A 16563-nucleotide genomic window follows, 5' to 3' on the forward strand; every position below is an offset into this window, starting at 1 on the left:
CCAGAAATGATTGTAGCGTGTATTGAAGTATTAAAATGTATTGATACGCACTAGCAAACATTGACCTACGCAGAATGAAATGTGTTTGAATACAGTTAAAACCACTACCCAACTCTTCATTGGTATGCGGTATTTAGGCGTTATTTATGGAGTACTCCCGGCTCAAGGAGATTTTTAATTATGCATTAATCGTTACAAAGACTCTAAAATAGTTAAAATGTTTTTGCTGCGCAAGATTCCAATGGAAAAGAACGAGACAATAAAGAATTGGGATAGGGACCTGATATAATAATTTAATACTTTGTATATTTGTTTATACACAAGTTATTTAGCTATATTTACATACTCTGTTTATAATTGTTATATCAAACAGAACGATGGTCATTATTGTGTTACGTCTTTTTTAATTATAGAGTTATTGTGTATTACATTACAATTACTTGTGTGTATATACGTTTGTGTCTTGGCCTTATAATACCATTTAATACCACATGGAGATACCAAAAAGCAAAGATAACGCGTATTGAACTTACTCCCCAGTGAGATTGCAATGCCCCTGAATTATCTGTAGATGACACTTATATAAGTATCCCAAAATTGATATGAGTTGAAAGGCATTCAGTTATAAAGCCATTTCAAACATTAAGTGCAAACTTTCATAAAGTTAAACTCGGCAGCGTGTACAGGCCAATGGATTTTTGTTACATTTTTTTTTCATTAACTGTTGAATCAAAATTCACGGAAAAGCTTGTAAGCATTGTTGACTTTAAGATAATTTGTAGGAGTTCGTTTTTCGTATATTCTGCATTTGCATTGATACGTTAAAATCGGGAAAAGGTGAAGAGCCTGCTTCTGCATTCATAAGACATGAAATTGGTATGTTCGTCAACAGAAGTGCATATATGAGCCTGTCAATTTAACTAAGCGAAACTTGAAAACGCTAAACATAGACATACACAGTGTATAGAGTGACGATGGTGCGCAAATTTTTCCGCGATGTTCTTTATTTGAAGGATATTTTAATTGTTGTGCTGACGCCTTTGATTTTGTTGCCGTTTCTGCTAGTAGATGGAGCAGGGGAGGTAATGTAAATTATAACACTATTGTTGACTTTCATCCATTTACTAAAATATCCATTATGATGTTTGACTTAATGTATTCATATATTCATAGTCATTAATTTGAATTTCACCTCATTCAATATTTATTCTGTCATGCTTTTCATTTAAGTCTTGAAAATTAAATTTCCAAATATCAACGATCATTCCTAATGTTTCCTTACGACGTTAAGTTTGTTGCATCAAAAATATACACTGATATCAAATGCATAACCGTCTGCTGTCTTATTGCCCGTTTGCATGCTAAACACCACCGCGTGTTGTTCGGAAACGGACATGTTCTGTACATGTTCTTTGGATATACTCAAATGTTTAAGCAACAACTGTTAACGTTTGCAAAACCATATGGACCGCTTTATATGTTTTAAGGAGCTATTGGTGTATTGCAAAAACGTTAACGGTTCTTCATGTTTATATCATGAAATGATTACGTACGATGGAATCACAAGGTTTATAATTTATGAAAGTGAAGACACGTTTATTTTTAAAAGCGTCGTCCATGTTTTTTCATGTGTTTTAAGTGTACGTGTTATCTTTTTAAATGCCCAAAGGCGAAAACTCTCCACTTTTTGTCAGTATAATTGTTAAAAAAAACAGCAATGGTTGCATAAGGGTTCTTGAACGCTTTTTTTTAAAAACAATCGAAAATGACGTTTATCGTAAAACTTTTATACTATAGCTAATTTGTTTTTTTTAAATGTATTCAAAAAGAATCAAATAAACCTCAAGTGATAGTGTTTAAATGGCGAATTTCATAAGAAAACAAAAGACATTGTGTGCATATTCAGTGGCAAGAATATGTCTATCAAATGATATACCGTTTCAACACATTTTCTTTTACATTCTATACAAATAACTGAAGTTCAGAGTTACAAATGGAATAAATAAAATTAAAAACCCGTGACATAGTAAGTAATGTTGCATGACAGACGAATGATAGATTTTCGGCTGTCCGATTTGTTTCTTTTCATACAGTTTTTTTTAAACACTATGGTCTTAATTCTGTACAACTATCTTAAATGTAAATATTTCAACTGAAGATTAAAATCCCGTAGCATATAATACAATGAAGTCGCATAATCTAAAAAGAAACAAATAATCGGTTGGCGTATTTGCTTTCCTTTTAATATCTGAAATCGATTAGTTGATAGAAGACGGGAAATACAATCTTCTTAGTGTTTGTCCTGAAACAAGTTCTTCCATCTTGGCAAGAACAGAGATGCTAAACCTTCCATTTTTGCATGGTTTTTTTAATTCATTTACAGGATTTGTCCCCCATTTATCAAAATAACGTAAGCTTAAAGCTTAATTATCATATTTTATTCAGCCATATTAATATCTTAAGCTTGATTTTTTTAAGCCGAATCATAGTTAATCATTATTATTTGTTTAACTCATAACAGCAATAAACGGCTGTTTACTGCGACAGACATTCAAATTTCCATAAATTGTATACCTAACAGTTTTAAATCACCACTACGATTATCAATTTGAACCCAAACAAAAGTTTATAGTCGTGATGTTAAAAGGTAGAAACCCCATTAACATAAAATTATACAGTTGAACACCGCTATTCCGAACACCGTTTATCCGCAATTCTCGCTATTTCGAAATTATTTTTCGGTCCTGATTTTATTCCTTCCTTGTTTAGCTAAATTTCTAATATTTTATCCGAAATCACTAATCCGGAAAAATAGTTATTTCGAAGTAAAAATTACGGTCCGATTTGGTATTTCACACCTATTTATCAATTCTTATTTCGAACTCGATCATCTCATAGTTTTTCACACCATGCTTCGAATGCAGTCGGGCATCGGCTTGAGGTGACAATGGAGCACAATTAGTGCTTGTTAAAGAATGACATCGTTGTCAGAAAATAAGCGATTCATTTGGGTGCTGTAGTGTGTATATAATTGCTGGTTAACACAACCTGAATATCATTCTCATCAGATTCGATCGCCGCATTGACTACTCGAACCGCTACCGAACATTCCAAAGAAGGCCCGGTAACTCCTGTGATATGTTCCGAATGCATACATGTGCTGTCATTTTGCTTTAAAATGTTTAATGTTGTTTTAAAGAAGTATAATAACGATTTAATAAACAATGATTCAACAAACATGTATACGAAAGATCACACAAACCGAATGTATCGTATTGGAAATGTATAACCGACATTGCAATCTTCACGACTTAATATTTCACGTCATCTATAACTCGCGAACGCTGTCATTTTCTGAAAATTGTTAATCCGAAATATCGCTATTTCGAATTATTTTTTGGGGTCCCTACGATTTCGGATTTACGGTGTTCAACTGTATATCAATAACAAGTGTTCTACAAATAGTATGCAATGATACATTTTTCTCTCTCACTTCTTACGCAGGTTATTTGTGACAAATGACAATCAATACAGGTGTTGTGTATTGTTCTATATTAAAAATGTTTAATAATTTGGATATGAACCAATGAATTTCTAAGTAATTATATTGTACATTCCAATCCAATGCAATTACAGGGAAGAGCCATGTAGCCAAACCTTTAAGGGCCTTAAACACTGCAAACGTGGGTGGGAAAAGCCAAAACTTTTTTTTAAAGTTTATGTTTTATTTAGTTTTGAGGAACCCTCTTTTTCAGGAGTAAAACATGAATCCTTTTCAAAATGTTTTAGGTAATACAGAGTTGACCATTAACGACTGACGAATTTTATCAGGTGTTTTATCAAAAAGCATTTGCACTTTTTCGGAAATGTCTGTTTTATGTATTTAAATGCCCCAATCTACCGCATCTACATTATATTATGTTTTTTTGATGATATCGTACAAAACACGGAAGATATTCATTAAATAAAAGAAAATAGAAAAGTAAGGCAATATATGGAATCACCACATAGCTACAATACATCGTTTTGTGGTAATGTTAACTGTAATGACCCTGAGGCATATTCATTTGTGTAAAGACATTTCCGAAAAATTGCAAATGCTTTTTGATAGAAGATTTATTTTATGTAAATTGTTTAAGTACAACATGTTGTAAACTATATGTATCAGTGTGTGTATATCGCGTGATAAATTACGTCATAAAAGTTACGTTTGATGGCAACATATTTTTCAAAGGAAGACTTTAAACAAATATAACTTAACTATTTGGTCACCATTTTAGATGAAACATGGCACAGTCTATGCTGCTAACATACTCCCCCCGCTTCGGTCTTTAACTAGAGTTTGATTGAGAGTATGGTTTCTAAAAACACTTCGAAAAACACAGCCTGATGAGTAACTGTCTAAACCTAGTTTGGAAACAGGTTTGTCAGAATCTAATCACCTCATCAAACTCCGGTAATAAAATGAAAGCGGGCTCTTCATTTGGCATGGACTGCCATTTGTTTCATTTAAAGTGACGAAGAGAAAGTAAAGTTATCTTTGTTTTAAATCATCATTCGTAGCAAAACATGCCTAACGACGTAGCATATATGACGTAATTCACCACGTGGTATATTCACACACTGTGTATTATGCTTTTAATTATTCAACCTCAATACTTACATTTTCAGGTCGGAAAATGTGCTTACTGCGTTTGTATAATGGCTATCTTCTGGATCACAGAGGCGCTTCCTATTGCTGTGACGGCACTGATTCCCGTGTTCCTCTTTCCAATGGTTGGCATTCTGTCTGTTAAAGACACGTCACACGAATACATCAATGTATGTATGTTTTGCACTCAGGGTTAAAAATAGGTTGAACAGGGGAAACATTTCTTAATAAACAATCTAATAACGTAAGTTGAAACATCTTGGTTTTGGTTTCGCGAATTGTTCTATGATATACATGTTTCAATATCAAACACGTATACCTTTATACATGACAAATTCTAAATGTATCATGACACATAATATTGGATTTGAATTATTATTTCAATTACCAACTTCTATTCAATAAATTGTCTTGGTAAATCACAAAAAGCCACACAATCATTCAATTCAGAATTCTCAATAGCGACTCAATTTAGCACATAAGACCGTTGTAAGTTCAAAATATCGCATGATTTTATCGAATAGATAAGTGAATTATATAAAAACATGTTTTGACACAATTGTTTTTCGCAATAAATAATAAAATTAAACCAACGTTTTTTATCTACAACATATAGAATGCGTGTTTAACAAGAATTGAACCAGGTCTTATGTGGTTAAATGTGATTAGATGACTTGACAACCAGGACCAGGCCTCAAATATACAGCATTGAATCTACATACAATCTTATTCAGCTGATCAACCTTACTGCCTATTTCATTTTTGTATGTTCTCAATAGCACAATGAAAGCAGCGAACACGTCAAGTAGCCGATAATTTAACCAATATTATAGTTAAACCCCAACTATCAAGGTCATACATCATTTAAAAGTTCATATATAAACTCCATTTAAGACCTCTAATCATGTGTATTCTTGCTAACGTGCCCAAGGGGTGAGCCTCTACCATACATCTCAAAATGGCGAAAATGGCCACTTTAACTTTACTTTTGTGTAATTTTCAATTGTTTGCTTTTTGTTGTTATTTAAAAATGGAACCACGCTTGACCTAACGTTTCAAGGACACAAACATGCTGTTTGTGGGCGGGCTGATCGTTGCCGCCGCTATTGAACACTGGAACATCCACAGACGTCTTGCCCTAAAAATCCTCCTCAAGGTTGGATCTGAGGCGAAATGGTGAGTAGCAGTATTTTCAGTTGAGTATTATTTCTTTGTTCAACATTCATTTTACTTTTATGTTTGGATTTATTTACCGTTAATACTGTAATGACTCTTTAAACGAACTGAAGGAGTTTGAATAATATTTTTTACGTATTACCTTAAAACTTTAAATATGCAACATGTATGTGTAATGTCGTCATCGTGGTTACAACGTGGCGAGAACGTCGAACAACATATAATTACGTAGGAAAACGTAACCGGTCGATACGTTCTTTTGCTTTTATTGGCGCAATGCAATGCCGCGGTATGGCACGCTATTACTCGTTGCGACAGGATTAAGTACGTTATGAGCCACGTTATGCTATGTTACTATACGTTGTTTGAGGTTTCGCTTCATTTATACTATGTTGTGGTACGTTTTGTCACGTAATGGTACGCGTAAATGATATGCGTTGGCCCTCAAAGATGTCAGATGCCATCTTCCAGAGGACCATTTGTACCTCAAATCATTTGTGGTCTTCCTAAGCCCATTTGCTTTATCTTCCCTGAATGCTGCAAAATGCATGGATCAACGCATGCCTTCAAAATATGTTGCTGAAATAGTTCAAAAGAAGGAGAAATGATCGGGCTAGCGCAAAATCTTCAGATACTTGCTTCTGCAACTCAATGATTTTGGCCAGTACCATTAACTCATGGCAAAGCTTAGAAGGAATAATTTGACCTCTTTTAAGAGCTTCTTCATAGTTTAACGTCTCCAATTCTTGGAGCTGGTGAACAGGTTGACCACAAGAACATATAATAATGACATCTTGTCCGAAAAGGCGATGGTTTGAAAGCTGCGGTCACTATCCGTCACTTGCCACTGTTGTCAGCTACCACTCGCTAATATATTCATATTATAGCCCATACGACTTTTTCCTACAAGGTCAAAAAAGTCTAAGTTCATCGTAGCAGAGTATTTTGAAGAAAGCCTCAACATCCCCACTGCCCTAGACGATTAACGAGGTGCCAAGGGAAAGTCAACACTAGATAGCAGTTTCCACATGCCATCGGAGAACTAGACGCGAAGCCATAAAAATAAAAAGGGGCGAATCAATGTTATGTAACCTCAGAGAGCACATCGTCACCAACCGTGTCGGCTGGCTACATTAAGACTCTCTACCAAATGATGACAAGGTTAGGCACTGCAACATAATTCTTGAAGAAACATTCGTTCTCCAAACATTACTGATGAAACCTTTCGCAAGGCGGCACTTGAACCATGGAAAGAGACAGTTGCATGGTCAAAAACGAATATAAAAAACTGGCCGACCACTTCACCTGTCTGCTTAACATGTCGAAGCAAAATCCGAGTACGGTCCAACGACCTCGCCTACGTTTGCCTGCATGTCATGATGAGAGTCCGCTAAGCGCACAACCATAATGACCTTGTTGACGAAGAGGACAACATTCACCAGGTTATCCCGGAGACCTGGCAACAGGTGGCGAACTGGGACGATATGCAACACTTGATGGGGTGGGGGTTAATGTCCACAACAGGGCAACCAGCTTCGATGCATAACGAAGCACAGCGTTGAACAACTTCGCGACTACGAGTAGAAAGCGTGGAAGCAACAAGGCATAACACGACTTTGTTATTCGTTTGCGTCTGTCAATCGTGTCATGACGGGACTACAACGATGCTAAAGCGTGGATTGCACGTGGCGACAACGAGTAAGATTGTTGCATCCGACTGAACTATTCAAAATCGTGGGTGTCAGAAACCGGACAGACGCGGCCAAACATGATAAATCTTTGAATTCTCGCATGAATTTATCGTCTGTTTGAGGTGTTTGTACGTGTGTATGTTGCCATTGCCTTGTACCTCTTGTAAACACAAGTTTGTTATATACAAAAAAGAAAACCTGTCATATCCCTGTATTTTTAACTGTATAACTGAATTAATATCATTTTCTCATTTGGTCCAGGTTGATGCTAGGTTTGATGGGTCCGACATGGTTTCTGTCAATGTGGATCAGTAACACCGCTACAGCCGCAATGATGGTGCCAATAACGAACGCTATCCTTATGCAACTGAAGAACACAGAGGATGAATACAAAAACACTGAAGGCATTTATTTTTATCACTGTCAACAAGGATAATTATAGTGAAGTATCATTTCTGAAGCTGTAATTTTGTTGAATTCGAAGAACTATCTGGGTTATTTCAAGTGTTCATGTATTCAAAGCTATGATACATACGATGCTTACCAATCATAAAAGACGTCACGATTTTAGATTCGGAAAAATATGCCTTTAATTCATATATCAATGTTAATATATATGGATTAATCGTATTAAATCAAAGTCTACTTATCCATCTTAATATCTGAAAAACCGACACATTTCAATTATTGTAGAGACAATATATTTTTTCAGTTGAATTTAAGCATTATTGATTTTCACTAGCATTCGACAACCCTGCTATGGAACTTGATGAGATCGCAGTGACAGTTCTTCCCGAGGATGGCATAGCCAATGGTGAAACAAAGAAATTGAAAAGAGAAATGAAGACAGCAGACGCCACTAAACTAGACGATATTCCGTAGGTACATTGTTGATATCAACATACTAGACGATGTGATATCCGTAGGTATATTGTTGATGTCTCTACATTAGAGGATATGATATCCATGGGTTTATTATTGATGTCACTACACTAGACGACATCCCGTAGTCATAATGATAACACATCAAGACAGTATCCCGTAGGTACATTTTTGATGTCACTACACTAGACGATATCCTGTACGTATATTGTTGATGTCACTTCACTTGACGAGGGTATATTGTTATGATCAAAATAAGGGAACCTCTGTTGATTCTCTGGTCCAAATTCTTGAAACTTCTTAATCTTAAAAGGCTTAAGCAGCTTTTATGTACTTAACTGTGAGTTATATATATGAAAAACGGTCTATTGTGAATATCATAAAGAAAAGTCTGAGTTAATGTATATGTAAATCAAGGAAAATGAGCTTAGCTGAACCTCATTTTAGAGGACTAAAGATCTGTCGAATAATATGGGCCTGATAATTAGTGAAAAATTAACATAATTGTTGTGCTTACTTATATATTTCCGTGGAAAAACAGAATCTGAAATCCCCCAGATATTAACAAGTCAAATAAAGATTTATTTTAGCGCAATATTATCAATCACGATATCCGGATAAGAAAGTCAGGTTAATGATATCTTGTTATCCCCAAATATTTTGAGGTTGTAATATGTCGTCAACTTCAGTCAAGATTAGTTTTAAGTGTTTGCTTTTCACCATTATAACCATTTAGAAGAAGAAATTGATAGCGCATACTTGTTTTTATCTCTATTTAACATGTGCATCATGCATGGATATTACCTGATTTTCTTTACTTAAGCCAAGACAAAATAATGTTAGGTTTCTCATTGAAATTGTTTTTTTTAAATACGTGAGAGCGCGGATTTTTATTTGACATCACTTTGATTTATAATATTTGAGCGGTAACCAACTAAGTCATTTGATATTCCTGCCTAAAATGAACTGCAAACATTATCAGCTTCAGAACAGTTCCATAAGTCACATAACATATAAGTAAAATGTTTTTGAGTATTTTAATAAAAAAACAACAACAGTACATGCATCATTTTGATTTTCAAACTGTGTTCGTAACTACATATTAAACCTTGAAATATAACGAATAAGGTGTCCGAGCATGGGGCGTTAATATTTTGTTTGCGTATAAAGTGGGGATCGAAAACAGGATAGGTTTTCGAACTCGGCCCTCAGAGCCACTAACTGTACGCGTGGTCGTGCATGGTAAAATACAGTTTACTTTTGATATTGTTCTAATTTTTTGATGTTTTAAATTCAAATATAAACACATCAATACAGTTGTTGATATTATCTGCACGTTTGAAATGTGAATAGTTGAAAACTGCTTTCGTCAACTTTGGCTATTTCTTAATGGAATGGTATATACAAAGGTAAATCTTTCAACATAGGAAGGGTAGAGAGAATGGAATGGTGGTCAGATTCTAATTCATAAAAGACGTATACGTGCACATGCCTACACTGCATTTCAAATAATAGTTCGCTTTTCAAATATTAATCAAAACCTGCTGTTGTTAATAGCATTCATTGACGTTGTCACGTTATACGGTAAAAACAAACGGTAACTTCTTAAACTTTGATGTAGTTTTCAATGCTCTTATTGCGCATTCTAGAATTAAAATCCATTTATTCTAGAGATAATATTTTGGAAGACAACACAAAGGAAGCGTTTACTCGCCTCTGCAAGTGTCTAACATTGAGCATCGCGTACGCGGCCAACTGCGGTGGCATCGGCAGTCTCACAGGAACTGGACCAAACCTTGTCATGAAGGGACAGCTCGACATGTAAGAAGACATACACCAAGTGTTTTCTTCTTTGTTTACGCTGACTGCCCCAATCCTGAAACCCGAATAGTTATTGACGGGCAATTGACTGAAATTGATGTTTGCTGTATGCATTCTGTTGTGTTTTTCTAAACATAAATTTTATAAAAAATGCTGCTGAATCAGCTTCAAAGATAAATTCAGCTTTGATGTTTAAACACCATATTTGCTAAGGACAATAAATAAAACAATTTCCAATTCGCTTTCGGCTTTTCCGTTCTACAAGAGCAAAGTACAAATCTATAAAAAAAAGAAACGTAACCTCATTATTACATTTATAGTACCCTGATCACTCGTAACGCCTGTTGCTTTGTTTCCAGAGTCTTGGAGGAGTATGGCATTACGCAGTCCCCAATCACCTTCGCATCGTGGATGGGGTTCGGAGTACCTCTGTCCTTTACCTTAGTCATAATTGTCTGGATCTGGCTGCAGATCATGTTCCTCAGATGCAAGTAAGTGATTGAAGTTTAAGCCCCCAGTGAACTCGTGTTTCATTGACTGCGAGGTCATACTTAATTTGCACTTACCATTCCAAGACAGCTCCTTGTTAACTATGCGACTGACATGCGATATTGGTTGAAATAAGGCTAGTTGATATTCCACTGTAGTGTCAATTGTTTTATAATATGACTACCTCCTGTTCTTGAGATGATCAGAAAGTCGAGGATTGATTTAAAATTAAATGCTCATTTTTCTTCATTATCGAAGCATTGGTTGTTTTTCGCAGAAAAGCTGTTTTTGTCATCAAATTCTTGGTAATTTGAATTTAATACAGAAAAAAAAGTTGAAATTTTCAACCTAAATTGGGATCCTGTTCAAGTTGAACTAGCTGAAGCAAAGCTATAATGTTTTGTTTTTTCATCATAGAAATTGTTGCGGATCCAGAAATCCGGAAAGAGCAGCTAGGGTGAAGGCTGCAATCCAAAGGGAATACGAAAAATTGGGACCAATTACGTGAGTGGATATGTTTCAAACTGTAACTTAACGCGAGCTATATTCGATATATATTATATAACTGTATATAGAAGCGACAAAATACCGAGACAAATTATAGAGCCGCGTGTTGGCATAATGTAATCCTTTTCAATTAAATAAAAGTCGTGTTTCTTTTCGGTAAAATGATTAGTATTTGTTTTCAGAAACGGAAAAACCATCATTTAAATATGACAGTTTACGGTCCTTTCCTCTCAAGATAACTATAATTTCAGATTTGGTCAAGGTGCAGTGATGGCTCATTTCATTGTTCTGGCGATCCTATGGGTTACTCGTGATTTGGGCGGAGAATACGGTTGGGGAAAACTCTTTAAACAGGGGTCAGTTATTTATATTAGTTCACGGACTAATGCGATAAATAAATCTCAAAGTGTCACCTTGTGTCTCTAAACAGGGTTTACATTTTACATTTTACCTAAAGTTTTGACTATTGGACGTGCCCCTGAAGTTTTGACTATTGGGCGTGCCCCTGAAGTTTTGACTATTGGGCGTGCCCCTGAAGTTTTGACTATTGGGCGTGCCCCTGAAGTTTTGACTATTGGGCGTGCCCCTGAAGTTTTGACTATTGGGCGTGCCCCTGAAGTTTTGACTATTGGGCGTGCCCCTGAAATTTTGACTATTGGGCGTGCCCCTGAAGTTTTGACTATTGGGCGTGCCCCTGAAGTTTTGACTATTGGGGGTGCCCCTGAAGTTTTGACTATTGGGCGTGCCCCTGAAGTTTTGACTATTGGGCGTGCCCCTGAAGTTTTGACTATTGGGCGTGCCCCTGAGGTTTTGACTATTGGGCGTGCCCCTGAAGTTTTGACTTTTGGGCGTGCCCCTGAAGTTTTGACTATTGGGCGTGCCCCTGAAGTTTTGACTATTGGGCGTGCCCCTGAAGTTTTGACTATTGGGCGTGCACCTGAAGTTTTGACTATTGGGCGTGCCCCTGAAGTTTTGACTATTGGGCGTGCCCCTGAAGTTTTGACTATAGGGCGCGCCCCTGAAGTTTTGACTATTGGGCGTGCCCCTAAAGTTTTGACTATTGGGCGTGCCCCTGAAGTTTTGACTATTGGGCGTGCCCCTGAAGTTTTCATTTTCTTTCATGCTTTTTGATGAAATATTGAGTTTTATCAGTGAAATAATACAGTGAAAATATTATTTTGATATTTTCAATGCAAAATAAGGAGTGAAAATATCATTTTTCAGAACTACTTTTAAAATCAATAGTATTTATTTCCCCTTGATCAAAACAGAACACTTCACTTTGAACCAGAAAATATTTTTAAAATAATTATATTTAAAATAAGAAATAATGTTACATAAGTTAAAATAAAGATATTATATTTGGAAATTTACAACTTACAGATTATTAGAAAGTGGTTATGCCTATCCCGTTTTTCAAACAGTTTGTTGACTTGATCTAGAAGCCGTGTGATGTTGCATGGATTACATAGCTTATTGGTTGTCTTTGCAGGTACGTGAAGGACGGTGTACCCGCGGTGTTTATAGCCGCTCTTCTCTTTATATTTCCTTCTAAAGTTCCAGAGGCATTTTGTAGAAGAATTGACGGTAATGGGTAGAGATTTCATGGTAGTTATTTCCACAAATACATGTACACTGAATGTTTTTCTATGGACGATAATTAGGGTGTCACTTGTCGATACACACTGAAATTAGTTTAGTAGACTAGTTGACGGTTATTAGTCAATCTTAAGGGTGGCACTTGCACATACACACTGAAATGAGTTTAGTAGAACAACTACGGTTATTAGCAGCTCTCCAAGGAAGGTACTTTCAGATATGCACAATGTTGAGTTTTGCCTGTGTTATACATAGACTGTTTTATAAAAAAACAAGCTTTGCAATTGTTGCAGTTTCCATTAATTATTAATTTAATTTGGCCAGTAAGCGCAGAAGTCAGCGCACTCGCTTCCCATGAAATCGTCCCGGATTCTGATTACCTAGTCGGACAAGTGTTTCCTCCGGTAACTGAGTCCCCCCCCCACCCCCGCATAAAAGACACCACTCTCGCGTAACATCGTGCCAGCGAGAGCAATACATATAATGTTGTATAAAGTGTTAATACAACCAATAAACATACATACTTTCTAACCAACTTCAGGTACCCGAGCTCCGTTAAAGCCTTTATTATCGTGGCGTGCGGCGGTGGATAAGGTACCATGGGGTGTGGTCTTCCTGCTCGGCGGAGGCTTCGCTATGGCCAAGGCATCAAAGGTAACATGCATGAGCAATTGTAAGTAATATGAATAAAAAAAATCCTGAAGTAAATAACAACAAAACTGAAACAAAATACCACGTGTACATGCATCCTGGGTATCGAAAATAGAGTAGAAATGTGACCACTTATAATCAAGCTCTATTAGGAGGTGGGGTATGATGGTCGGTTTAGTGTTCGAGCCATCCAATGAACTAAGATTGATTAAAATATATTTTCCCTATTCGAATAAATAAGACTACCTAAATCATGCTGCATACTATATGTATATTCTACAGGAATCCGGTTTGTCCGCCTGGGTTGGGGAGAAGCTGTCAGTTCTCGATTTTCTAGAGCCATGGGTGCTTAACCTCGTGCTTTGTTACATCATCGCTGCCATGACGGAAGTGACGTCAAATACCGCTACGTGCACGCTCATGATGCCTATCCTTGCTAACCTGGTATGTACATTTTAACAATGGATGCATTCTGGATGTTGAACTTTATAATTATCCAATCAAATCACTTTTATCTATTACCCGTTGACGTAGTCACGGATAAAAGAAAATATTCCTAAGTATGGAACCAGATGACTTAAGAACAACTTTTCTGTCTTTTTAAATCAATAAAATGGATTATTATCAAATCGCTGAGAACAGTTTTCATATGTATGCCAACAATACAAATATCCTTTCGTATAATTTGATTAACTCATTACATTTACCCGTGCTCCAGGCAGTGCACCTGAAGCAGACTCCCATATACCTGATGTTCCCAACGGCCATAGCAACGTCATTCGCCTTCATGCTGCCTGTGGCCACGCCTCCTAACGCCGTCATCTTCTCCTATGGCTATGTTAAGGTCACGGACATGGTATGTTTGTTTGCTATGGCTGTTATCTTATTGGCTTCGCCTTACTCAATTTTGATTTTTTAAACCGAATTTGCTATGAGCCATCTATGTCAATTGATATTTTTTTCATCGACTGATTATGAGAAATAATTGAATGATATATTTAATCATGATAAAGTGTTCAATTTTAGTGTTTAACGCTATACTAAGACAATATTTTCTTGTGCTCCTGAAGTGTTTGATAGTAAAATGTTGTTGTTATTTGAAACATCTAAGTATTGCTTATTCCTTTGTTTTGTTACTTTTTACCTGTAAATATGTTAAAAACAAGCTTGTTTATATTATTGGACCTGCATTTTCTCAACTATGTGCGACTGCTCGCAGTTCAGCTCCATCCCTAAAAGACCAATAACAACAAAAAACAACAACAACGAAAAACCCTCTATCATTGAAATTACCATGAACATTTACTCTTTCAATTTCAGGTTAAGGCAGGCTTCATATTGAACGTAATATGTGTGTTGGTGCTCATCGGGTTCACTGAAACGCTTGGAAACAAGCTGTTTGACTTTCACACACTTCCGCCGGAAATAGCTTTATATTACAATAACACGACTTGACATAGAACTTCGTAATGTAAACAATTGTTTTGATCCTGTGGATATATTAGCTTACATGAATGATAAAACAAGGTGGCAATTAACCGACTTTATACGTCTTGCTGTATTAAACACACGTATACACATTTTTATACAACATTTTGTGTTCGACTGTTGTTTAATGGCACAATATCATGTATATATTGTAATAACATACAACTTCGACGTATAGTACATACCAGTAATCTTATGTGTCAACTAGACTAATAATAATTACTTCTCAGTATAATCATGCATTAGTTTGTTCAATCCAATTGTATTGTACCGTTGTTTTCTGTTCTTAAATATGCAAACTTGCATACGTTTTGCTGATTATGAACGCAATCCATTTCCAATGTTATCATAGTATACAAAACATAAATTATATTCAATCCATGTTTTGTGTGTTGTATATACTATTTGCACCGATGACGAGATCATGGCTTACCATATGGAGTCATCGTTATGTTTGGCATGCTCAGTCGTGCCTGTGGACTGCTTCCTGCGATATACATTACCGAACTTAGGCTATACCTGTACCAAATCCGAACCGAATTCTTTGTATTTTTTCATTAATTAGTTCATATTTAAATACACATATAATAAAGGGTGTGATGCTTGTTTTTCTATGCTTGGGTCTTTTAAAGCCTAGGTGCCGCTTAGGATAAAATATTTATGGAAAAAGTGAGTTTATGGCTATGATGGAAAGGTTTCCAAATGTCTTATGTTTTTTATGAAAGTCTTGGTGGTCTTGTGAATAAGGTCTCGATTAACTTGGATTATTTTTTCTTGATTGACCGGCGTGGGTTTGCACCCCACTTAATCCAACATACGTTTTTATACTATAATCCTACTCCCAACTATAACTGTATTTATTCTGAAACTTCGATATCATAGACTGAAATAAGTGTTTCAGAATAAGCTATTAAAAACTCAACGCGTCTTTAATAGTTAAAAATGCAAATCATCCGTATATAAAGTAACATAGAATTTTAGGTTTTGTGTAGGTCACGTGATTTGCAAATTTCGTGACGAAGTTGTATGCGCTAAATTTTGATTATACTAAAAGTAACTCTTGGTTTTGTTGCATTTTGAAAATGCAATAAATGCATTTTTGGATTGTAAAAATGTAAGAAATAGGTTAAGGGAAGTCATTTGGATGTACATACAAAAATAAGTTTACATCACACATAATGGAACTTTAACGACCATTTAACTTAGCGAAACGTGCTCATCAATTTAAAAGAGCATAATCTAAATCACCGCACCGTTCTTGTCAGCTTAATTCAAAGCTACGGTCAAGTGATCCACTCGAATGATGCTACCATACGTTATTTATGGCTGGTCTTAAAGATTTATCATTTCCCTTTGGCAAAAATACAATTTTGTAATGGCTGTTACTTATGTTATTTTATTATGTTGTTATTTTCTTATTTCTTCGATCGAGCAACCTGAGCGCTTGATTCAAGGAAAGTTATGCAATTAATATGATTCCGGACCACCGTGGAATAAATACTCATAAATGTAAAACCAATGAAGAGTTTAAGAAGTCACGTGATTGTAATGATGAAATATTTTAACAAAGTAAGTAAATATGGAGGGCAATTAATCCGATTAAAGCGT

The 16563-nt window shown here is 35.8% G+C and overlaps 2 protein-coding genes across 2 annotated transcripts; both read left to right on the plus strand.

The window, feature by feature from the left end:
• Positions 1-810: 810 nt before the first annotated feature.
• On the plus strand, positions 811-7954 carry LOC128232729 (Na(+)/citrate cotransporter-like). The gene is made up of 4 exons (XM_052946443.1): positions 811-1082; positions 4672-4821; positions 5712-5827; positions 7780-7954. Exons 1-4 carry the CDS (start codon positions 975-977, stop codon positions 7952-7954), a joined length of 549 nt encoding a protein of 182 aa, XP_052802403.1. The 5' UTR covers positions 811-974.
• Positions 7955-8270: 316 nt separating this feature from the next.
• LOC128231813 (solute carrier family 13 member 2-like) lies at positions 8271-15002 on the plus strand. The gene is made up of 10 exons (XM_052945014.1): positions 8271-8396; positions 10072-10221; positions 10581-10712; positions 11128-11214; positions 11469-11573; positions 12710-12804; positions 13358-13470; positions 13750-13911; positions 14186-14323; positions 14788-15002. The coding sequence occupies exons 1-10, from the start codon at positions 8278-8280 to the stop codon at positions 14920-14922; spliced, it is 1236 nt and encodes a 411-aa protein (XP_052800974.1). The 5' UTR covers positions 8271-8277; the 3' UTR covers positions 14923-15002.
• Positions 15003-16563: the final 1561 nt, after the last annotated feature.

Source organism: Mya arenaria, chromosome 4, assembly GCF_026914265.1.
Source record: "Mya arenaria isolate MELC-2E11 chromosome 4, ASM2691426v1".
NCBI lineage: Eukaryota > Metazoa > Mollusca > Bivalvia > Myida > Myidae > Mya > Mya arenaria.

What these genes read in the sequence shown, in the direction of transcription:
- LOC128232729 (XM_052946443.1), top strand. Translation starts at nt 975, where the DNA reads ATGGTGCGCAAATTTTTCCGCGATGTTCTTTATTTGAAGGATATTTTA. An exon ending in TAGTAGATGGAGCAGGGGAG is followed by an intron (nt 1,083 to 4,671) that starts GTAATGTAAATT and finishes TTACATTTTCAG; the next exon opens with GTCGGAAAATGTGCTTACTG. An exon ending in CGTCACACGAATACATCAAT is followed by an intron (nt 4,822 to 5,711) that starts GTATGTATGTTT and finishes TAACGTTTCAAG; the next exon opens with GACACAAACATGCTGTTTGT.
- LOC128231813 (XM_052945014.1), top strand. Translation starts at nt 8,278, where the DNA reads ATGGAACTTGATGAGATCGCAGTGACAGTTCTTCCCGAGGATGGCATA. An exon ending in ATGAAGGGACAGCTCGACAT is followed by an intron (nt 10,222 to 10,580) that starts GTAAGAAGACAT and finishes CTTTGTTTCCAG; the next exon opens with AGTCTTGGAGGAGTATGGCA. An exon ending in ATCATGTTCCTCAGATGCAA is followed by an intron (nt 10,713 to 11,127) that starts GTAAGTGATTGA and finishes TTTTCATCATAG; the next exon opens with AAATTGTTGCGGATCCAGAA.